The 25,235-nt window shown below is 45.9% G+C and overlaps 1 protein-coding gene and 1 pseudogene across 1 annotated transcript; both read left to right on the top strand.

Annotated features, from left to right (window-relative positions):
* Positions 1-9,759: 9,759 nt before the first annotated feature.
* On the top strand, positions 9,760-16,919 carry LOC144112740 (inactive selenide, water dikinase-like protein; annotated as a pseudogene).
* A 1,955-nt stretch (positions 16,920-18,874) lies between these two features.
* Positions 18,875-24,863, top strand: LOC144132755 (uncharacterized). The gene is made up of 3 exons (XM_077665435.1): positions 18,875-19,067; positions 23,486-23,932; positions 24,452-24,863. The coding sequence occupies exons 2-3, from the start codon at positions 23,628-23,630 to the stop codon at positions 24,861-24,863; spliced, it is 717 nt and encodes a 238-aa protein (XP_077521561.1). The 5' UTR covers positions 18,875-19,067; positions 23,486-23,627.
* The last annotated feature ends 372 nt before the right edge of the window (positions 24,864-25,235 follow it).

Here is a 25,235-nt window from a genome sequence, read left to right as displayed (position 1 = left end):
GTGAGCATGAAGGCATTCCGAAAAGTCAAGCAGCAAGTTGTGGCGCATGTGAAATTTCAGTCACAATAAACTGCAATGTCTCACAGAGGTACAGAGAAGTCAGAAAAATCAGATGCATTCCAATCTTAAAGTCTGAAGAATTGGTTAACAGTTGTATTGCAGAATAAGCTTTCAAGTTAGTTTCGTTTTGCGAATGCTTCTTTGAAGCAGAACCCGCATTTCAGAACTCCTTCATTTGTGGGAAAATTTTTTGCATTATATTGTACAGTATCCTGAGAGGGTGTTGGAAGTATTGTATATATGTGGGTAAGGACCACATTTTTTCCACCATTTTGGCAGATTTCGGCCTTTACCTGAAAGCAGAATTTTACTGCTTTTTACTACTAAAGAATTTTACTAAAGAATTTTTGGGACGCTCCTCAGAAGGTTAAGGAACTTTTATACTTCACTACCATCTGACCAATTATGGAGTATGCCAGTGCAGTGTGGGAACCTCTAGTCAGAACCTATTGTGATATGCTGGAACGCGTTCCGAATCGTGCGGCGTGGTTTGTCAGCAACAGATATACTTTTAATTATCGAAATAACAGTATCAAGCAGGACCTGAACTGGGACTCTCTGGAGGAGTGCCGTTTACGAATAAGGTTAGCATTCCTTTACCACATTTATTTCAAGGAAACTACTATTAACCCCGAAACTTGTTCGCTGCCACCTCATTTTGTATCCAGAAGGCACAACCACGACTGCAAAATACATGAGATAAAATGCGGTACTAATGTGTTCAAATTGTTTTTCTTTCCACATGAATGTTGTAAGCTGCCTCAATGTATTGTTGAATGCCAGTCCAAAGCAAAGTTCCGAGCACTGTTGTTGGAATTGTGATGTGCACGCATGCTCAGCTGCTGTTTTTCTGCTTTTCCTCTTGCCCTTCCCTGAAGAATTGACTGATGTGAATGCGCTGTTGACACCTTTTTATCATCGACCATAGATTCTTTCCCATCCTGTACAAAAGGTTGGCACATGCTGTAGGATTGATTGTGTATGTATGTATCCCCCCTGCAGTTATGCCTTCGTGGCACTGCAGAAATGTAAATATATAAATAAACAGCTGATGATGTGCTAGGGCTGCAGGATTCCAAGATTGAGAAAAGCAGTGGGAGGCCCTGAGCCAGGTAGAATAGTGAAATTTGGCTAGTAGCAGACAGGGATCATGCAGCTTGTGGAGGGCAGGAAAATTGGAGACTTATGCAAGTGGCTGTAGACTCAACTGCACCATCTGGGCTTGTGTTGCAATGTGTAAGGCCCTTTGGTTCTGGATAAAACCTGGTTTCTTCCTGCTGTTGAACCCAAAAAGATTCTTAAAGACCAGGTTCAGCCCAATTTCTGTGCAAATGTGCCTGTAAGAAGAAAGTGTGGTTTGATGGTGCACAAAGCTTAAGAACTGCTGAAGTGTGGTGGAAGTCACATATTTCTTCTGACAAATTTTTTAACAATTCTGGTTATTTTATTTTCCTTTTAATGTTTATTGTTTGTCGATTTGCTTATAATTTTAGGATAAATTGAACACTACATGTACTGACTGGTATTTCATTGCAATAATTATACCCATAGTTATGAAGCTGTGTTCGAAGGTAGGTGTGCATTTAGTATGCATGCTTTGAATTTCAGTGATTGTTTCTGCACTGCAAAATGGAGGACAGGTCTCTGCTGTGTGAGTTTTTTGCAATGGAGTGAAAGTAACTGTAGCAGCGTTTGTTACTGGGTCACCCGCCCAAACGTTCTCCCACAGGACCATCGAGCTTCTGAATACCTGTGGCTCAAAGCTCAAAGCTCTGATTGCCCTTTCCGAGGTTTTCTGCATTAACCAGTGCAAGGCCAAGGGCTCAGAGCTAACAAGCATTTGAAACCATAGAGCTATACACAGTAGTGCTGGGACCGTGCAGCAAGTCAGCGTTAACGAGGTCGCGATAAACGGGAATTACTGCAGAAAGCTAGTGTGAAAAAATAGTTTAGTTATGCTCACGGAAAACGCTGTTTTTTTTTCTTAGTCATTGAAACAAAGCAATGCATATAAAGTTTGATATCTTGCTGATCCCTCAGATTTTTTTTCCAGCTAAAGACCAAGGGTAGCATGGAAGTTGTACAAGTCAGCAAGTTGCGTGCGATTTGTGCCAGTGACCTGGAGCAGGCTGGGAAATTTGTGAATGGCCAGTGGTATTCACTCAGTAAAGCAAGCTTTTTCTGTAAGTACAGTTTTTGGCGTGGCATTGCTTAAGGATGCATGTATTAAACTGACTACTCTGCACCTACCCATGCTTCAAGAACAGTGAAGTACATGAAAAAAATTTGATTGGTGAAAAAAATTTGCTGCTTCTGGTATGTTTTTCCAGGAAAGTATTTTCCATTTAAAGGGCTCAGTGTGCTGTGAAAAACCTTAATAATGTGCTTGCTGTTGCCTTTAGTCAAATTTCTCTTTCCACATCTTTGTTGGCCTGACCTTGTAGCTTTTCTGCATGAGATTGCTTGAGATTGGCTGCTACCTACAGTTTGCTTTTTGTTGCTTTTTATTGGTGGTCACATTCTTTGCTTGGCAGTGTCATGCGGTTTGGGAAGTAATCTGATCTGATTTCTGCGTTGGCCTGAAGTTCAAGCTTTTAGATGTGGTGGCAGGTTTAGTTCGCTGTAACTTGTTCGCTGTTCACTTGTTCGCTGTAACTGCAGTTTCACCATGAGGGTTAGTCCTTGTTTATTGTGATGTGGTGTCATTTACTTCGTGCATAAATTAATGAAGCAAGCGCTATTTTTTGTAATAAATGAACACTCATTTTAATTGCAGCCATTATAAGTGTTCTTGACTCTAAAATGGCTGTCTTCTGGCATTCAGTATTACATCTTAAAACCAGCCTGAAGGCAACACAGAAGAGATGAGCACAAGACGAGGTTGGTCTAACAACTGAAGTTTTATTGAAGGCAAGCAGCAAAAGAAGACCTGCAAAGAGATGCACGCGCACAAACCCCAAAGCAGTGAGAGGGCGAAAAACAATCGAAAGGCACTGCCATACTAGTAAACGATCTAAAAAAACAAATTCCTGAAGGTTCACCGACGGCTTAGCCACGCACATGTCCTTAGCCTTACCGATATAGTAAGCCTCAGCTATGTCCGGACAGATTATCACTTCCATAAACCACTGATGTACCGCGAAAATCGGGCGTGCAAAGAGACAGGTCGTCCTCCGATTGCATTGACGAGGTTGAGCGTGCAGTGCCAGGTAAGAATTCGCCTTCCCTCCTATACAGTGAAGGTGCTCTCAGTCAGCCGCACATTCAGACATCTGCCTGTCTGCCCATAGTAGTTTCAGCTACAAGGCAGTGGAACGTGAAAAACCCTTTTACTTTTGCAAGTGGTGAACCTTTTTTATCTCCTACTGTGCATAGCAGATGATTACCGGTAGTTTTATCGAGCCTAGTTTGAACGGTGGTGCAAAGGGCTCCTACTTCGCTTTTAGCTATCAAGACAACAGCAAGATCATACTTAAATTTGGTGCGATTTTCTTGAGACGGTGCAAAATGCCATGGAGGTAAGGTATAGAGGGCACATTTTTGTGCTGCTCCACTACGTGAGCATCATCCGAGTGGTGTTCCTTTCCCTCAAGCGAGTGAAAACACACTGACAGGTGCACGAGATGGGCAAAGGGGAACCCAGCTGCCATTGGCTTGGAAACCTGCTCCGAGAATGATCTCTCAACACTGTAATGGCATGACTTCCGTAAAGCGGTCGTGATGCATGCGATTGCCAACCCGTCCTTCACCAGCCGCGAGTAGTTCAACTCATAGCTAAGAGGTTTTCCTGATCTTAGGCTATGGTGCCAACACACGTGGTCGTCTACAAAGTGCAGGTCTATATCAAGAAACTGCAAACGGTTCTGCTTAGTGAAAGTCAGACGTAAAAGATAGGCTTTGACCGCATGCCTTAAAGATTTCTAAAATGTCTTGTGGCAACTTATCTGAGCCCTCCTTGTCCATGAAAATTAGGTAGCCATCAACATAACGAAATGCTACTATGCCGAGGTCTTCCAAATAGAGCTTTGATGCCGTATCGACTCTGTACAGAAAAATGTCGCGGAGGAACGGTGCGACCTGGGACCCTCTGCATACGCCTGATCTCTGATGTAAATACTGCCCTGCCAACTCGCAAGAGTGGAGTTCTGTGGAGATCTAGTTTCTTGTGGACAGCAACCTGGGCATGTGCTCTGCAGTGAGCATCGACATGGAGGACCTGTACTATTCATTGTCACATGATAGACTTCTGAGGCATGTGCAAGACTGCATCAGGGTGGACAATGAACAGGCTTTTACAGACAGTTGCGTGATTTCGGTTGCTAGCTTCATGGGGCTGTTGTCCTTTTACCACAAATCTGGATTTGTCAGTTGTCAGGGCGTTATTTACACCCAGGTCGTACCTTTGATCAGCAACACTTTTTAATCTGAAGTCGATAAGGCATTAGAGCCCTGTTTAGAAGACCTCAGCATAGGAGCATTTCGTTGTTTTCATGACTACCTAAATTTCCTGGGCATGGAGGGCCCACAAAAGTTGGCACAAGATGTTTTAGAAGTCTTTAAGGTGTGCAGTCAAGGCCTCTTTTTTACGTCAGAATTGTCTAAGCAGAACCGTTAGCAGTTTCTTGGTTCAGACCTGCGCTTTGTGGACGGCCATGTTTGTTGGAGCTACAGCCCAAGATCCGGGAAGCCTCTTTTTAGGTACGAGTCAGGCCACTCGTGGCTAGGGAAGGGTGGTGAAGAGGTGTACTTGTCTCTGGCTAAGGCCAGTAAAGATGGAAACACTTGATGGGTGTGCAATCGCATGCATGACATCAGCTTTACTTAAGTCATGCCATTTCTGCTGAGGACGCATTCTCATAGCAGGTTTCCAAGCTAATGGCAGCTGGGTTCCCACTTGCCCATCTCACCAACCTGTCAGAGCGTGTTTTCACTTGCTCAGGGGAACGGAACACATACTCGGATGATGCTGATATACCTTACCTCTACAGTATTTCACACAGTCTCAAGAAAGTCTCGGCAAAGTGTAATGTTGCTGTCGTCTTAACAGCTAAGTGCAAGATAAGAGGCTTTTGCGTGGCCATTAAAAAAGGCTTGATAAAACTATGGGTAATCATCCACAATGGACAGTGTCACGTATAAAAAGGTTCACCACTTGCAGAAGTAATAAAGTTTATTGTGTTCCACTGCCTTATGGCTGCAACTACTATGGGCAGACAGGCAGATGTCTGATTTTGCACCTGACTGAGCACTTTCAATCTACAGGAGGGAAGGCAAATTCTAATCTGGCACTACACACTCAATCTTTTGAACGCAAATATGTGGATGACCTATCTCTTTGAACGCCTAATTTCCGCAACACATCAGTGGTTTATGGAAGGGAGAAATCTGTCGGTAGATACTTGAGGTTTACTACATCGGTAACGCTAAGGACACGTGTGGCTAAGCTGTCGGTAAACTTTCGCCGTAAGGAATTTGCTTTTTTAGATTCACTAGTATGCCAGTGACTTTCGATTGCATATCCTCCTTTCACTGCTTTGGGGTACTGTGCGCACGCATGTCTTTGCGGATCTTCTTTTGCGGCTTTCTTTCAATAAAATTTCAGTTGTTAGTCCAGCCTCTTGTTGAGCTCATGTCTTCTCCTGTGTTGTGTCTTCTGGCTGGTTTTAAGTTTAGTCAGTACCAGTACTAGTATCAGTATATCTCTGTTGGCTACTACCTGATGCTGTCACTTGTATTTTGCAATTTTAAGTTATAGGCTTTTCAAGAGCGCATCGAATAAAGGCTTTTCTTTTCTTGCAAAGCTGCAAGTTGTGACTGCTTATTTCACATTTCTTGAAATGCCCTTCGTTGAGATCTGGCTGTGTACATGTGCCTCAGGTGCTTGGTTTTAAACATTTTGCCTCTCTGAGAAGCAGCGCCGGCATTCGATGACTGTAATTTGCGTGTTTGAGGCCAAAAGGCGTACGCAGGCATCCTTTGCATGCAGATCAAGATGATCTTGGCCCTCTCCCGGTTTTCAGCTGGAAAACTAACTGGAGTAGTTTTTCATTTGGGGTATGACGGGGGAGGTTGAGCGCAATTTTGTAGGATTGTCTAATTAGAGCATCCAGGTCATCTCTTTCTCTGACTGTGAGGGTGACGTATGCTGTACAGTAGATGACTCTGCTAAGAACGAAGGCTTGGATAAGTTTCCTGGTCTCGGCTTCTTTAATTCCTCCTCGCCTATTTGCAATCCATCTGATGATAAGGGAGATTTGGTTGACGGTGTTTCTCAGTTTCTTATTTAGTGTGACGTTTTTTGGTTCTCAATATTCTTAGTGTTTCCACTTCTGCGATGGCTGCCCCTTCCACGTAGATTTCGATCTGAGGTGCTTTATTTTTTCTTTGTTTCTTTGACGCTTTGGGTGTAGGATGAGGACTTCGGATTTTTTGGGGGGACACGGAACTCCTGCTGCTTGTGCCTCCTCTACTACTACATCTGCCGCTTGTTGTAGCGTATCTTGTATCGTGCCGATACTCTCCTTAGTGGTCCAAAGGACGATATCGTCCGCGTACAAAGAGTGTTCTAGGTCTGGGATTTTGGCGACTTCGTGTGCCTTTTTGTTGACGGTTATGTTGAATAAGAAGAGGGACAGGACAGATCCTTGTGGCATTCCTCTGTCTCCTAAACTGATGGTGTCGGATTTGATTGTGCCAATTTGAATTTTAGCCGTTCTATCGGAGAGAAAGTCTTTGATGTAGTTAAACGTTCTTTCGCCTGCATTCAAGGGGCTTTCCGAAGCACTTGCGACTTTATCTTTCCTGCTGATTTTGTCAGGTCACTAAGGGATTAGGCGTAACATTCAGACATGCCATCCAGATGGCGTCCAAGTATTGTCACTTTGTTTTTACTGGCGCTGCGGTTTTTAGTGACTGCAAGTTATTTTTGCGTGTGTGTGCATAAAGCTTACATGCTTAGGTAACATTGCGTGCATTTGAAATTCCAATAGAATTTTTGCTTTTTTTGCATTTTTAATCACAAAGTAAATGAAAAGTATTTCTAATGCCTATAGGAACAAAATGGCAAACTGAAGAATAGCCGCTACGTGGCAACTCAAAATAGTTTTGAGCAGGTAGCAGCGCTACTACTTATCTTTGCGCTACATATAAAAGAAAAAGTGGGGAAGCGCATAGGGAAGTGCCAGCAAGCAAGGAAGTGAAGCGCATGAAGACAGTTCTCGGTCGACATTGGAGCTGCGTTCGACAGGCTCCAAGGAACGCGAGCAGGCAAGTCGGCTGGCGGTCACGAGCAGTCAGTTTGGGCAAAGCTGTCCGCTGCCACTCCACTGTGTGAATTATTTGAATTGATCGGCGATCAATTCTTATTGGCTGGAGGTGTCATTACTTCCTTTTCTTCTTCTGCTTAGACTGCACAAGCTGCCATTGCCGCCCGCCGTTCGAACTTTCGCCGGGATGAGTGGTGAGGCTGCACATGTCGATGCTGTCACCGGCCGGAGCTACATGTTCCGACGCGGAGCCAGCGGCGTGACGGTGATCTACTACCCGTTCGACAATGCCGAGCACGGGCTCGAGCCAGAGTTTTGGCTCCTGATCCTGGCTGACATGAAAGGATGAGGTTGCAAGGTTCCCCAGGGTATGCTCAACAAGCTGCTCAATTCGCTGAAGGGAGACGGCGAAGCACAGCAGACCGTGTTGTACCACCCTGAGGGATCAAAGATCGGTGCGTTCAAGCTTTAGAGCAGCTTGTTTTAATTTGTACACCGAACACTTGTGCCGATACTTTATTGTCGTCTTTGCCTGATTGTACAAGCATTAGAACGGCACGCTCAACAGATTTTTCGACTGCGGTGATGCTTTGTAACCGTACGGCAGTGAAACGAACGTACTACTGGATTCAGGACATAAGTACTTGTCGTGGTGTTATGTACTTGTGCCAGCGCAAAAGTACTCAGTTGTTCACTTGCATGCATTAGTGTGCTATAGCAGGCGCTAACATCATTCTGCTATTTTTTCACTTTAGTTCAGCCTACAAAAAATACAAAATTCATCAACTTGGAATTGTTGATCACTGTCTTGATCTAGCTATTTTCTGTTCAGAACAGTGCAGCCACTCAACAAGGCTGCCATTTATGTCATGATGGAATTAACGATTTTTTATTGTACCAGCATTGAAATGAACATATTATGTGATGCAGGATATACTTATTGACTGTTTTGTTCCATGCTTCTGCTGTTTTATAAAATTGCAGTTCTTGAATCAGTCATTGGTGAGAGAATACCTCTGGCATTCAGTGAACTCTGTTCAGTCTGTCGAGCCTAAAATTCACTAGTGACGTGACACATAAAGTGAGTGATGTTTCTAGTTCAGTATCCTTTAAACAAAAAAAAAGTGGTAGGGGTTTAACGTAGTTAAACCAAGTACACGTGTGAAAGCAGGGGACACTTAAGTGCCACTCTGAGGGGTTTAGTAGGAGAATGCCCATATAGGCAGAGGTGGTAATTCTCTACTTAACATTCATAGATGGCGGCGTACCACTACTAGCGCAGTGACGCAGCGGTTAAGGGATGTGCCACTGCATTGACAGGTGTCTGTTTCTATCATAGCCACCGGTAGGGATCGTGCGACTCATGTTGCTCTTCCCGAGGAACCTTTTGCGGCCAATCATTATTTTGACTGCCACGGTGGACAGTTTTCTCACAATCCAATGCGCAGAATGTGATGTTGCCACAAGCTTATGTGACCTAGGTGGTGAGATGCCCTCCTCCCAATGGCTACAGTTGGCGCGATGCTTCTCCAAACTTACCTGAGCTTCATCCTATTGGCTGCAGCTTGCGTGATGCTGCTCCGAACTGACCCGAGCTTGGGATAGTACAAGCACAAGACAAGATTCTTGCTAGGGGTTGGTACATGTGGAATAGTGCTTTCGCACTAAAAGCATGAGGGAGGGACAATGGCTGTCAGTGACTGAAATATGACAGTGAGATGATATTAATGTTGATAAATATCCAAGTGTACTTTAGTTTTACAAACTGAACACGGACGCTCAAGTAGCTGTGCTCTGGTTTACAATACACACCGATTAATAATTAATTAAAGAATTTACTAGCTGAAGACATGCATGACACTCTCTTCTGGTACAGCAGATTGACTAAACATTTACAGTTGTGTGGCCAGCTTTATTCTGGTGTTTGGATATAAAGCTATTACACTTTCGGGTACAAGCCGGTAGACTGTTTCTTTCCTTTTTGTCTGTCCCAACATAGTATTTGTGTTGGATTATGAATGATCTTCCCTTTCAGTACAAATTTAGCCTCACATTTAAACACTCTAGACAATAAAGTTTTTGCTTGCACTTTTTCTTCTTTCAAGTCATGCTTTAGACATTACAATACATAGATCACCACCTGGTACTCACTTGTGACTGCTAAATTTATAACTGAATTTCTTCTTGGCCCTGTTTAAGTTTCAGTTTCATCAACCAAATGATGGGTGTGACAAGTAGGACACATGAGACACGAAAAGAACGGCAGTTTACCTGCTGATATGTTGCTTGTTGTCATTCCAGCTCTTGAAGCAAGCTGGTTTAATTGTTTTAGTGAATTAAAACTTTGTATCAGCATTTATATTACAGGTTTTTTTTTTCGTGCCTCATGCTACCTAAGTGTGAACCCCATGTCTCGGCACTCGTTCGGTTGATTAAAATGAAATATCATGAAAGAAGAAATTAAGATACAAATTACTTATTGCTAATAGTTGTCCACATGGTGGCATAAGTATTCTAATGTTTAACGCATCATTTGAAAGAATAAAACGAACTAATGCTGGGTGTCTATAGTTCTCTAAGTCATAATGGGAACAAAACCCAACACTGATGGTGTGCGGACAGTTTAACCTCATTGAAGACATTTTGGGTGCCTTGTACAGTGCTTTTAAATGTAGTAACTCTGATAACTTCCCTGAAAATGTCCCTTTCCTCAAGAAGCTGCCCATAACAACCTGACTAATATACATATTTTTTTCCATTCAGACATTGGCATGGATTCCAGTGTTGTGCCCCTTGGAGATTCTGGTTATTCTCTGGTTCAAACTATTGATTACTTCTATCCATCTGTTGAAGACCCCTACATAGCTGTAAGTGTTCAACATTGTAAAAAAATGCTTACCTGCATTTAGTAACCTGGTGGCAGATTGTATACTCAAACTTCAACATCACAGTGCTCTGCTGTCACTTCAGTCGACTGTACAAAAAATACTAAGTGTTATTTTTTGCAGAAAGTTATGTGTCTGTAGTTTTAATACCAGGCGATAAAACGAAACAAAGCAGCATTAAATATATATTCTTGTAGCTGTAAGAGTATCACCAAACTTTTTCTATAATCTGAGTTTCTAAGTGCTAAGTTTGTTCACTTATTGGCTAGTCTGGATAACAGGTCACTTACTGAGCAGTCTTATTGGGCTCAAAACCACACTATAATTATACTTTCTATAAGCGTGTAAATAAATCTGATTGTAACGATGTGTCAATACGATAGCAGCGTTTGTTACCTTACGTCGGCGGTTGTTCTAGAGCCAGCCAGCAGCGCGTGCTCAGCGATAGCACTGCCGCTACTGCGTTGACACATCTTCGTTGTTACACAATAATGAATCAAATAGGTGACAGGCCTCATGTTGGTGTCCTTTGCTGGCACCATGTGTACAGGATGTTTTCTTATTCATTGTTTTTGTTTGTTGCAGGGCAAGATAGCGTGTGCCAATGTGCTGTCTGATCTTTATGCACTTGGCATGACCCGCTGCGATAACGTGCTGATGGTAATGGCTGTCAGCACTAAGCTCACTGAAAAGCAGAGGGACATTGTCGTGCCTCTTCTCATCAGGGGGAGTCAAGGTAGGATCGGCCCCTGCTGCAGTAAAGCCTAAGATGTTTGCATCAATGTTTTGAGGTGTGTGTAGGCCATGGCTGCCTATCAGAGCTAATGTGAGTGTGAGGGCACTAGTTGTGTGAGCTCTCAAAATTTGAATGCAGTCTCAGATTTCTTTTTCAAGTTCGTGCGCTTAGCATGGTGAAGAGATAACTTGAGAGAAGATCTACAAGAGATGTCCATGTCAGAGAGCAGCTGTTCAAGTGTTTCAGCTTTTAACTCTTTTCACTGCCTGAGTTCATGCCCCAGTACTGAAGTGATAAGCATGGTGCAAATAGCTTAAATGGCATTTGTTTCTCCACAGGACTTGGCTGAACAAGCAGGCACAAGGGTCACAGGAGGGCAGACTATGCTCAATCCTTGGCCTATGATTGGTGGTGTGGCATCATCAGTCTGCAGAGTCTGAAATCATCTCGTGAGTGCAGTAATCGTTTCTCTTTTTTTTTTCTTTTTCCAATGAATTAAGTTTTCCATGCTATTTTTGTCTGTGTTAGCATTTATGAAATGCAAAATGTGAGCATTTGAGGCTCTGTCTGTTGGGTACTATGATGAATTTTTCCAGCATGAGCGTCGTTTTCAAAGTTCAGATAAACCTTACTTAATACCCAAATAATCACCACACTGATGATGTAGTTTGCCCGTGGAAATACCTGACTGTACAGCCAAAGCTCATAATTTGAATTTCTGGATAATTCGAACTGTACGACTGGGTCTGGCCATGCTCCACTGGGTCTGTGTGAAACAAAGCCCATTAATTTGTTAATTCGAACAACCACCACCGCGCCTGGAGGGCGGGGGACGCGGTGAACCAAGAAACATTCCCACTAGGCTTCACCACCTCTGGAGAAGTGGGCAGGGTTAAAATGGCGTGAGAGGCTGGGTAAACGGGGGAGGGGTTTCTCTCTGTGCTAGTGGTAGCAACTAACTGCATGACCTCTGAGCCGGCTTGCTTGTATGTGTTGGTCTCGAATGCTTCAGTAGCTTGCTGTGTTGGGTTTTGCTGTTGAGAAATCGATCACATGGCCAGCGACGAGATGCTTACAGTGAATCAGACATGTCGCAGTGTCTCCAGCACTCCAAATCCGAAACCATGCGGTCGTGCGCGAAACGACGACGTGTGCCAAACGAATGAGTTGGAGCTTGGCTGATGTTTGCTGTGTGTATTTGTCTCGGTTTTTCAGTGCCCTTTGCATGTGATTGGTTGCGGCCGGAGCAGTCAACCTACACGGTGTACCGCATTTAGAATTGTCTTCCGTTTTCAGTAATTACTGTGCCAAAATGCTTGAAGAGAAGGTTGGAACCATGCATGAAGTCAATGCCAGAGCATTATCGAAGCAGGATATCACCAAAAAGCACACTCATTGGTTTGGCAGTGTGCGCCTTGAGCCAGGGGAGGCTGCAAAATCGGGCAATATACGTGTGGCCGCTCGGTTTACCTTTGCTTGTCGACTTCAATGCTTACGCAACCTCGCGACTCACAAGTGTGAATTTGCAAGTCACAGAGGTTGCACTATATGGTTTAGTCAAAAAGCGCCAGACGTGAGACGGTAGTTCTTTTGACCATGCTCAGTGGTGGTTGTATGCCTTTTGCAACTTCAGTGGGGCCCTCCGCTGTGGTAGTTTGGATGCACTGAATGCTACGCGCCTCTTCAGTTTTGAAGGTGAAAAAAGGCCTTCAGATAAAAGGTAGGAGGTGATGAAGGAATACTTTCGGACAATGATATGGCTAATCTCGCTACCCGACTGCTTCCCAAATGCATATTCTGTTCACTTTTGTTTGTTCGAACTTCAGTCAATTTGAACTGTCGTCGTCCCCGTCGAGTTCTTATTAACGAGCTTTCACTGTACTATACAATTCACTTTTGCACAAGTTCAAACCATGTCTTATTGGAATTGTCGTCATTATATCAAGTGCTATCCCGCACCCACCAAAGATGTTCTGATACTATTTTGCACTCCACTAAGTCAACGCTGATGCGTTTTGCAAGTAGAGTACTTGTAGCAAAGGCCCAGCAGGTCAGTCGCATAGACAGTGAAATTTTGAAAATGGCAATATAATGTAAACAGAAAAAGAATTGCAGCAAAAACCTTTGAACATATGCCTTCCCCCAGAGCAAAGAATGACAGCAATAGTAATGCTATGCCTGTCTCAACGTTATCCTTTTAGAAGGTTTGCTACAGAAGTAGTCACTGCGTCATTAAAGGCAAGCTATTTCAGAACAACAGGAAAGGCCCTAGACAAAAACTGGAATGTTCATCAGCCTGGCCATTTAACCTAATTGCTAAATGTTATGCTCCCTTTACAGGCCAGACAATGCACAGCCTGGAGACGTGCTGGTACTGACCAAGCCCCTTGGCACCCAGGTGGCAGTGAACGCTCACCAGTGGCTGGAGAAGCCGGAGCGCCATGCTTAGCTGGGCAAGGCTGGCATCAGTGAAGAAGATGTACGCAGGGTCTACCTCCATGCAATAGACTCCATGGCACGTCTCAATCTCAATGGTTGGTGCTGATTTGTTCGTGTCTGCAGTTTTTTTTGTTGCCTATTTGCTTATGTGCTTATTTACGGCAGTCTCTGCAATGCCTTCCTGAGGTATTGTAGAGGTGAAACATGTGCACTCACAGAAAGAGAGTGGACAGATACTAAAGTGCATACAAACTGTGAGCAATGCTTTAAGAAGGTGACAACAAAATAGTTGATAATTGAAGTACAGCGCAGTGGTCAGGGCAACAATAATAAATTCGTGTCCCATGATGAAGACAGCTTCCACTACAGTAATCGTAACATAAATAATGAGATGGGATATGATATAGCATTGAAAACGAAAAGTGCAGGACATTAGTGCAAACAAATAAAAAGAAGCTCCAAGAATTTGATCACGCACTTTAGGAGATGTTGCTGCACATGGTAGATTCTGCAAAATATGCTTGAGCAAAGGACATCATGACATGAAAATGCACAAAGAAATTGTGGAGTTCATTTGGAGAAAAAGAAGGGATGGGCAAGCAGGGAGAAGGATTAAAAAGGCAGAAGTGAAGAAGATAAGTTGTGAAAAGATGAACGCAAGAAGAGTGATGCTGTCGCAGCTAGGCAAGAGGTGGGAGAAAAGGAAAGTCGTCTTGTTGAAATATTGGTTAAGGGCCTGAGGCTTCCCCCACCACCAGTTGTTTGTTTTTTGTTGTGAAGCATCCAATCCTTGTGGCTGTCTCTTTACTACCACAGCCGTTCACTCCAGTGTTATGCCAACAAATAAGGAAAAGAAAAAAGGAAATAAATAAAGTCGTGTCTGGATAGTACAAACAAAGATACAGGTTAGATTAGATTGGAAAACACTAGCCTTGAGAAGGTGGTGGGGCTGGGAAGTACTGTATTTTGCCCATCTGGTTTTTGCTTCCTTGTTTATTACATGGAAATATCTTAGCTTGTTAGCAGCCCATGGGAAGGGGGACAGTGATAACCTGGCGACCAACATTAAAGACTGCAGTAATTGAGTTACTACCACCTTACAGGGTATGCTGGTAGTATCTGTGCAGTCTCACATTTTGCAAGTGCAAGTATGTGTGTTCCACTTACTAGTACTTCACTGTCTGCATGCAAGAAGGCTACCACAAAATTGCAGACTTTTGACGAGGAAAACTTTTCATTTTGATCAAAGCAGGTCTTTATCAGACCAGCTACATTTCTTTCCTTTTATATCATGAAATGAGAGGCATTGTACGACTATTCATCAGTTGTGTATTTTGTGACCAAGTGAGCATTGACTTTCACTTCGCTCCTGCTTGTGCAGAAACTGTGTTAAAACAAATTTTTTGCCTTTGTTGTTCCAGGAGCTCGGCTGATGCACAAGCATGGCTGCCACGGTGCTACAGGCGTGACAGGCTTCGGTATGCTCGGCCACACCCAGAACTTGGTGCAGATGCAGCAACGCTCAGTGCGGTTTGTGATCCACACGCTGCCCATCAGAGCCAATTTCCTGCCCTGCTGGCCGCCACGGGGACCTCCTTCAAACTAACGCACGGGCATTCGGCCGAGACCTCTGTTGAGCCACTGACTGACAATCAGTCGAATTTTTTTTTCTCTATTGTAGGATTTCCTTCTCATGTCTTTCACAGCTTCTTGAAAATAGATACAACACAATTTTTCAAACTTTCACCGTCAGGAAGTGCTAAAATGTATGCAGAGTTTAGAGTTACATGAAAGTGATGGTGTTCCTGTCGGAAATCCCCAGTTGTTCCTTGGAAAGATATGTTGTTGTCTCCTTTTGGGTGAAACTCTTTTCAGATTTTTTTAATGTAATTCAGATGCTTTGCTCTGAGTAGTACCAGGAGAAAAGTAAACAAAATTGACAGGACAATCATGAAACCTGATGCGAGAACGCTGTAATTGCAGTTGGATTTTCGCTCAGTGATTACTTTGATGTTTTTACTTTAATGAATGCTTTTACTTAAAGCCGAGTGCAACAGAATTTTTCTAGAGGGTGTCTATGTTGGCGGCCCCCTAGCTAGTGGGGCATGGTGAGGCTGTGGCCGGTTGGGGATGCTTCTGGAGGGCAGCTGACTTTCCCACTGTCTCTTTGGATTTGATTTTACTGTTGCTCTTTTTGCTCTGCTGCTGCATGGGCTTCTGGTGTGTGGAGGCAGGCAACGGGTTGGTGATGGATGCGTGGTTCTTGTGGAGGGTGGAGTAGGGAGGTCTCTGGCACTTGTCGAGGCTTCACATAGAGAAAATTTCTTGTCTTCACACAGATAACGCTGCCCTTAGTACAACTGTAGCCAAAAATTTTTTTTTACTTAGCAATGCGAACTTCCTGGAAACGGCAATAAATGGCAACAGCGACATGGCGTGTGTCCTTTCCACACGCTCTTTGATAAATCAGAGCATAGCGACGGATTCATCGCGTGACTTAGTATCTTGGATCACCCACCGGACACCCAAGATGCAATGAACAAGTTAAAGCATCATTTGGGGTGTTTTCTCAAAATCTCTTGCCAATATATTAGCATATGGAATTTATTTATTTTATTTATTTATTTATTTATTTATTTATTTATTTATTTCAATACCTTCAAGGCCTCTGGGGGCATTAGTGGAGAGGAGTGCATGAAAAATATATAGTCATAACACAGGAATTGCAGCAATTTTGCGGCAATACAGGAATTGCGGTAAAACAGCAGCAATTTCATTTCAAGTTTATTTCATAGGTTGCACTCGTAAAATTTATGGCGTTAGTGAGTTACAAGTTTCCTGTTTTCCTTTCTCATGTGGACTGCTGATGTGCCTTCCAAAGGAGAATGCCGAAGGATCGTGCAAAGAAATTGAGCAGCAGAAGGGATACCCAGCGTGGATCATAGAGGATGTTGTTGAAGGGGAGCGGGTAGCAAGGCTGACGGACTCTCTACGCGTGCTCGAAGTGCCTTCAGCCGACAAGGAGTCCTAGCTTTGGTAACACAGGCTTGGGAATAGGGGACAGGGAAAGAATTGGTTGTGAGGAAGGTTTCCAGCCTTGCAAGGAGTTTTGAAAGAGTGAGCTGTGAAGTTTTTACTGATGGGGTACCTTATGGCTGTCATATGCAACTACGAATGCCACATACACGAGTGGCGACAGCTTTGGTCTTATGCTGCATGCCACTGACATGAACATTAGCTAAATGGACTCCAAACAAACATTTTGTGTTGTGTTAGTGATATTTTATGCGCTTTATGAGCACACCAATATTTTTGTTAGTCATGAAAGATAGTCTTCTACAAGCATTCGTTATGTAAAATATTTTCCCCTTTTATCATATAGTAGTGGTGTTGATGGTTTGTTCAGTTAAGAGACTGGCTGTTCCTTGAAGAGACCTTCATGAATCTGTGCTGACTGAATATTACGGTGGTGTGGAGGATGGTTTGTCTCCCGTGGGCATCTCTCACAGCCTCTCATTGCTTAAGCCTCAGCCATTTGCCATGCATTGGGAATAAAAATAGTTTGCAAAAATTCTGGCTCTTGTCTTTGCTGAGAGCGTGTGTGGGCACACTGACGCTTTACCCATCAGTATCATTAAGAGCAGACATTACTTAGCACCATTAGATACAGGTTGCTTCATCCAATTTTATGTGAAACGACTTTTGAATTGAATTTTTGTGAAGACCTAATTTGCTCGTTTTGTCACGACTCATATAAACAGCACATTGCAAAAAATTGCTCCCCTGAATAATGTGGTTAAAAAGAGCGCTAAGGAGCTTGTCACTTATCCTTTCCAAAATTTATTCCTTTCCAAAATTTATTCCTCAGGACTTTACCTGATTTTGTGAAATATTAAGCTTGAGGAAAATTACTTGTTTACAGCATCTCATTTCGGAACATGAACATTGTGCTTGGTCCAGTGTCTACTTTGGGTTCTGCACATGTCAACAGTGCATATAGCGCTCCTGCACATTACTGCGTGGTGGACGTAAATGTTAGGCAATGCAGCATGCTGTAACGACAGATTCAAACCAAACTGCACATGATGCTGCCATCAGTGAGAGTAACAATGGGAACTTCGGTTGCAAGTGCATTAAACACTTGAAGGTTCCCATATCTGATCATGGGCTTTGGTTGCTGTAGCATGTGGCGTTGTCTTTAGCGCTGTCTTGTTGCCACTGCACGCCCCAAGTGATTGTGGCGAAGCTAGCGCAAGGCGCCGGCTACGTGCAAGGAGTGGTCGCGTGATCATAGGTGAAGTCCATGGCTCTGTTTAACAGATAGCACTTTCAAACGTTTTGGACGCGGCGTGGCCTTCCTTCCGTTTGCCCCATGGCATGCTGCAGCAATGAGCTCCCGAGACTTCGATGCCTGCTGCTTGTACTTTGATGCAGGTGTCACAGTGCACGGCTATCAGGAAACCTCTTTCTTCCTTTCTTCTTTCACTCCCTCCTTTATCCCTTCTCTGAAGGTGTGGTTCAGGTGTCTGCCAATATGTGAGACAGATACTGCACCATTTCTTTTCCCCAAAAACCAATTTCATTTTCATAGTGGTTAGTGGTGTTCCGCTGCTAAGCTTTAGGATGGGGGATGAAAAGAAAATTTTGTTTTTTGAAAGGATAGTGTACCATCTCGGTGAACACCTCAACCCTGTGGTGAACACCTCAACCCTGCCGTGGGGAACGGCAGAAAGTATATAAAGAGTGAAAGAAGGAAGAGAGAGGTGCCGTAGCAGAGGCTGCCTGATAATTCAGACCTGGCGGGGTACTTTAATGTGCACTATAAATTGCCACTTGTTATACGGGACATGAACGTTTGAGTGCAGTGAGGCCGTGCAGGGGCTCAAGGACCTGTGTGTCCCAAATATTTTGTAGCGGGAGCTACACTAGGCTACCAGTCGAGCATTTCGTGGTACACGCGAGGGGAAAGTTGTGCGTATGCGCGGATACCATGTTACATGGGAGAGGCCAATTGTGCTCATGCGCCGTTACCATGGCAACCGTGAAGGAGTGAGTGGCTTCATCGCTGCTCTCCCTCCTTTATTCCTTCCCTTATGGCTCGGTTCAGGACCACGTACCATCGGCAAGAACCGTATGCCTTGCTATGTGTAACAAAATTTTCTTTTCTACAAATCATTACATTTTGACTTAATAATTCTTTTTAATCCCGCACATTATTATTATTAGTATTATTATTTATTTATTTCGAAATCAAAACTCTTGTCCTTTCTCTGCTCAGGAGGTAGAATCCACCGGTGTTGCATTGCCGCGTGCTTTTCGTTTTTAATAACTGAGTGCAGGCGAACAGCCTCCCGATTCTCGGCCGATCCCCCAGTGTGGGCATGTGCCATCCTTTGATAGGCTAACAACAATGACATATAAACTCGTATGACATCATAATCATCATCATCAACATTTTCATACACACGTAGAACGGCTGCTGCCAAGAACGCTCGCACGTTGTGTCACGGCAGCTGGCGGATTGCGGCCGCTAGGCCTATCGCTTGTTCTCTGGATGGTCCTGTGCTCAAGCCTTCCTGGCTGCTCTAAGGCCCTGTCACGACCGGCGCCGGGTGGCCAGCCTTGCGTTATTTTGCTCTTAAAGAAGCTTGAGTTCAACGAGGGATCTTTGTTTTGCCTAAGGTGAGTAATTTTTGCTCCGCGACAGCGGCGCCCTTTATCGCGAATGCCTATTTAGTCTTGCGTGGAAGACTGCTCGCGCCAGCTGCAATGACCGCACAGTTTTCTTTAAAATATGCCACCAGAAAACGTGAGGCCAGTAGGACTTCGAGATGCATTGCAGCGTCCCGACAGCGTTCGTCTTCTGTTAGACACGCAGCACGTTTGTGGCTCCCGTTTCCCACTTACGTGCAGCGTTCCGAGCATGACGCTCTGCCTCGGCTGCATCTATGACCCTTCCACAACGAGTCTTATGTGCCACTTCGCCTGTGGTAGCTCTATCATTACTGCTGCGGTTGGTACTGCACAGGAACGCAGAACGCTGCGTCGTCCAGTCACAGCAGGTTATCTTGGGACGCGTTTGTACCCGCTGTGGTGGCTCAGTGGTTAGAGCGCTCGGCTACTGATCCGGAGTTCCCGTGTTCGAACCAGATCGTGGCGGCTGCGTTTTTATGGAGGAAAAACGCTAAGGCGCCCATGTGCTGTGCGATGTCAGTGCACGTTAAAGATCCCCAGGTGGTCGAAATTATTCCGGAGCCCTCCACTACGGCACCTCTTATTTCACTCCCTCCTTTATCCCTTCCCTCGGCTCAGGTGTCCGCCGATATATGAGACAGATACTGCGCCATTTCCTTTCCTCAAAATACCATATATTATTATGGGACGCATTTGTCGTTGTTTATAGCCATTTTTGTGACTTCTTTTGTTGCCCCGAGTGATTAGGACCAAGCTAGCGCGAGTCGCCGGCTATGGGCAAGGAGTGGTCGCGTGATCGTCGGTTAGGTCCATGACTCTTCGCTTTAAAAGCTAGAGCTTTAAAAGGTACTGGACGCGGGCGGCCTCCCGTCCGTTTACCCTGTGGTGTGCTCTAGCAACGTGCTCCCAAACGAGCTGTCCACGAGATTTTCTTCGATGCTGCTGCCTGTGCTTTGATGCTGGTGCAGCTGCGCACGTGATATCAAAACCCATCTGCTGCTGTGGCTTATTGGTTATGAAGAAAACTATTAAACCTTACGCCCCTAATCCGGGGCAGGGATAGTGCACTGACATCGCCTTAGCGTTTCGCCTCCATCGAAACGCTTAGGCGCCCGTGAGCTTTGCGATGTCAGTGTACGTTTAAGATCCCCAGGTGGTCGAAATTATACCGCAGCCTTCCACTACTGCACCTCTTTCTTCCTTTCTTCTTTCACTCTCTCCTTTATCTCTTCCCTTAGGGCGCAGTTCAGGTGTCCACCGGTATGTGAGACGTATACTGCGCCATTTCCTTTCCCCAAAAGCAATTTTCATTTTCATAGTGGTTACAGTGTGCCGCTGCTGAGTTCTAGGACGCGGGATGGAAAGAAAGAAAAATTGCGGGGGGAAGGAAAGGTAGGGTAAATCTCTGACATATCGGTGAACACCTCAAACCTGCAATGGGGAAAGGGAGAAAGTAGAGAGTGAAAGAAGAGAGAGAGGTGCCTTAGCAGAGGGCTCCTGATAATTCAGACCTCGCGGGGTACTTCAACGTGCAGTATAAATTGCCACTTGTAATACTGACATTGGCAAAACGTATATATGGAGAACAACCTATGCTTGCAGTGCTCAGAACATGTGTCAGTCAGGCATCGATAAAGGAGTGAGTGAAACAACTGAGAGAGAGGTGGCGTAATGGAGGGCTCCGCGAGCAAGCTCGGCAAGCCGGGGCATGTCTTTTTATCTTTCTTCATTCAATTTCACATTCCTGCCTACGCACGCCCCTGCGGCTCCATACTGCGTCTTTCCTTTCCTCCTTGTCCTCCTCGCAATTCCAGCTAGGGCTGCTAAGTCCTGCACAGCAATACGAGAAAGTTACTGTGCACTTTCCTCAAAATACGCAGCCGTGCGCACGTGCCCGCATTCGAATGCCGCGTTAACGAGGTGCGTGGTAGTCCACGTCGGATATTGCGAAAGGTGTGTGCTGTGGGGTGTTCGGATATTCGCCATGCCGGCAGAAGTGAATATTTACATTCCGACGGGAAAGTCGAAAGCATCGTGATATCGAGCTGAACAAGAACACACCGTTAGCGGTGGCGAAGACGGAACTACTGAACTACTTCGACCGATATGCCGGCGCTGTTGGTCGACCACGCGGCCATATCTATCGGAAGAAAGAGAGTGTTGAAAGAATTCGTATGCGGGGGGTGGGGGAGGGGCAGTCGGCTTCCGCTGAAACCCGTAAGCATAGCTCTACAATTTTATTTATTGGAATGTACGTTGGCATGGCCCACCCTGCCAGGTGGCAGTTATTGGTTGATCGCGGGAGGTTGTTCAGCCAATGAACGCTGCGGCCTATTGCTGCAGTGCCGCGTGTCTGCCACAACGTTGTCAGCGCTAATTATTGCAGTCCACATCTCTCTAACCACCGCCGCGTACCTCAAAGCGCGAATGAGGTGTCCACTGACCCATAGAGCCAGCTATGCGCCTTTCCTTTCCTCAAAGTCAACGTAGACTTCGATGTCAGTGGCAACGCTAATGAACAGCTTTGTATATCCTGGATTAGCTAAGCAAATCCTCGGCCAAATTTTTTGTGCTGCAAAGAGTGTGAACAAATGCTAATCTGAGCCTTCATGAATCCTTGCCCTTTTGAAACTATAGCAATGGAAGCAGCGCCAGGCAGGAGAGGTAGTCCAACCGCAAGGCTTGTTAGAATTTAGCGGCGCCCTGCTCGATGACAAGATCTCCGGTTCGTTGCTCGGGCTCATGCCAATGCAGACGAAAGTGGGAAAATGGTCTCAAGCTATAATTTCGGCGCTCACTGACTATGCGCTACGTAGCTGTTGTTCCGAACCACTCCATTGCGATGAAGAGCCGTAATCAACTAAGTCCTTGCGATTCTCAACGCGCTCGTCCTTCATCGGAAGGACGGTGCTGGCCCATAATAGACCTATTGCCCCTTTACGTATTTCTGGCCTACAAGCTTTTCATTCATCCGAAGCTTTCCGCGGCGGTGTGGCGCCGTTGTCGGCCCTGGGCAACCATTGGCGAGTGGGGCTGCTCGTGTTTTCAATTCATTCTAAGCATACCGATGCGATGCCGAGGTGCCCATGTGTTCGTTATTCACCCGAAGCACTTCGCTGCGGTGCAGGCCCGTAATCGACCTAGGCATGATGTTGGCCTGTACGGTAATCTTTCATCGAAAGCACTCCGCTAAGGTGCCGGCCTGTAATCGACCTATACCACCTAAACATGCTGCCCCGCGTGTTCGTCATCCTTCGGAAGCGTTCCGCTACGGTGCCTTGCTTAGGCCACCTAGACATAGCAGTGCCCCACGTGGCAGTCGTTCATCCGAAGCACTACGCTCCGATGCCGTTTCGCAGTCTACGTAGGCCTTAGACCTTGGTAGGTCACCTCCCTGATCGATGGAGACTACTTGGAAGAAAAGAACCCTCATCCGACGCGCCGATTGCCCAACTTTCTGGTGCAAGAATCCCGATACCCTCTGGTTTTTGCAGAAGTCATATAGGGCGTTTTGCGAGATGTTCGTTGTTCGTCAATTGGCTAGACCCCTCTGCGATTCCGAACAAGACTAGAAGGATGCGGTGCTTAATGTGTCAGTATGTGGTATCGGTGTGTTAACAATATAATAATCGGTCTTTGAGGAAAGGAAATGGCGCAGTATGTCTCATATATCGTTCGACACCTGAACCGCGCCGTAAGGGAAGGGATAAAGGAGGGAGTGAAATAAGAAAACAGGAAAGAGGTGCCGTAGTGGAGGGCTCCGGAATAATTTCGACCACCTGGGGATCTTGAACGTGCACTGACATCGCACAGCACATGGGCGCGTTAGCGTTCTTCCTCCATAAAAACGCAGCCGCCGCCACCTGGGGGTCTTTAACGTGCACTGACATCGCACAGCACACGGGCGCGTTAGCGTTTTTCCTCCATAAAAACGCAGCGCCGGCAGTGCACGTTAAAGATCCCCAGGTGGTCGAAATTATTCCGGAGCCCTCCACTACGGCACCTCTTCTTCCTTTCTTCTTTCACTCCCTCCTTTATCCCTTCCCTTACGGCGCGGTTCAGGTGTCCAACGATATATGAGACAGATACTGCGCCATTTCCTTTCCCCCCAAAACCAATTATTATTATTATTTTTAACGTGCACTGACATCGCACAGCAGACGGGCGCCTTAGCGTTTTGCCTCCATAAAAACGCAGCCGCCGCGGTCGGGTTCGAACCCAGGAACTCCGGATCAGTAGCCGAGTGCGCTAACCACTGAGCCACAGCGGCGGGTGTGTGTTAACTGCAATCACAGTTTTTATGCAAGAATGAAGTCGTGGTGCCCAACATCAGGGATGCTGTCACTCATGCCCATAATGCAGCTGCTGTATTCAGCCCTAATTACTTATGCAAAGCCTCTTCGCAGCTCGCACCAAAGGCCAAGACAGCGAGCAGCTCCAGGTCCACCCGTCCGTCTTCTGGTGTGACCGCTCAAGCAGAAGACATAGTTGAACTCAACTCAGAAGCCAGTCGGCGAGTTTGAAATGGCACAATAGTCACCTGCCACTATGGAGCCTCCTGCAAAGCCGTTTCTTCCGGGGCCGATGGCACCGACGACCGCGTTTTGCGCTCGCGACCGGGAGGACAACTGCCGGGAGATGGCGCTGCGCGTCCATTGTCTGGACTCCGGCTGGGGCACGCCGACAGCGTCTCAGCTTCGGCGGCTTCTCGGTCTGCAGTGCGCCGTGGGCCAAGTGGTGGCCGGAGACTGTGGCGAGGTCGCAGTCTACGAGAGCCCCACTTGGACGGCAAACGTGACGCTGCAACTGGAGCGGTCACCCAAGGACTCGTTCATGCATATCGTACTTAAGTGGTGAGTGCGCGACAAGTACTTCTGGCTTTCCCCTTAGCCAGTCTTCGGTCGGCCTCAACAATCATATTGTCAGGCCTCTACTGTCGCGTAAGTTGAGAAACTCCTCATATGCGCTGACATGGGTCCAAAATTCGGAGGTTTGCAGATTTGTGCGCACTGGAACTAAGGTGACTGCAGTGCCTTTTGAGCAATGCAGATGAATTGTGAAGCACTGCTCAGAATATGGTGATCGAGAGGAAGAGGTGTAGAGCTTCATAAACAACTTACTGCGCAAATTATTATCGGCAACTCCGTCTATTCAGTCTCAGAAATCAGGGGGGGGGCGTGTTTATGCAGACATTTCAATTCAAAATTTCTTGCCTGGTGCAATTAATGAACTATCGGTTTCTGCGGGCTCATAGCCGCCATATTGAGGTGGCTAGGGTGGTGAGAGTACCGCCATTTGTGTTCGAACATATGGCTTCTTAAGCTTGTACCAGCTCTTGGTTCCGCGCGTCAATTTTACATTCACTTCCGCAGGTGCGACCAATGCCAGAACGCCTCTAATAACGGCGCGGCTGCGGGCAAGTCCGGCCCGCCAGAATGGTGGCTCGCATCCGAGGAGCTCGAGGAGTCCTGCGACCCGTACAGCACCCAGATAGCCACGGAGCACAAGGACGTACCCGTACACGCGTTCGCCCTCGGCTGCTTCCTCGGGTACAACACTTTTGTGGCGCACTTTGACAGCACCTACACCATGCCGCCTCCTCCATCGCCACTCTCGTCTGCCAAGTCTTCGTCCTCCCTCTCCGGCAAATCAATGTCTGTGAAGCGGGGAAAGAAGGGAAGAGCGTTCAAGTCTAGCTCCCCTTCAGATGGAACAAGCTCATCTGCGAAGACGTCTTGTCCCAACAGTGAGCTGACCTCATCTGAAGGCTTTAAGGTGAGATGATGTTCCTGTAGGGTGTTTTCTGACGGCGTCCGTCCAGAAGTTTGAGTTATGGCCGTGGTGGTTGCATGGTGGAAGGTCATGGGAATAAACTGCATTGCAGTCTGTGAGGACATAAAGTGTCGTATCCAAAAAGCAGCGTGTTTTTCTGCTGGGCAAATAGTTTCGATGATGCTGAGAGCCCCAGTCGCAAGAGGGATATGAGAAGGGTAGTCAGGACTTGTCAATGCATCATTTTTCTGGAAGGCAGTGGCAGCTCATAGGCACATTAAATCTAACCCTTTTTTCCTGGACAGGTTTTGGGTACGTGATGGCAAAGCAGAGCTTCGGGCCTGGTGGTCACGCACTTTGGCACATGGGCCCCTTATCCATTCA

This window comes from Amblyomma americanum, chromosome 1 (genome assembly GCF_052857255.1).
Source record: "Amblyomma americanum isolate KBUSLIRL-KWMA chromosome 1, ASM5285725v1, whole genome shotgun sequence".
Lineage (NCBI taxonomy): Eukaryota > Metazoa > Arthropoda > Arachnida > Ixodida > Ixodidae > Amblyomma > Amblyomma americanum.
Note: the sequence above shows the minus strand (reverse complement) of the source record. Positions and strands in the feature narration are given on the sequence as shown.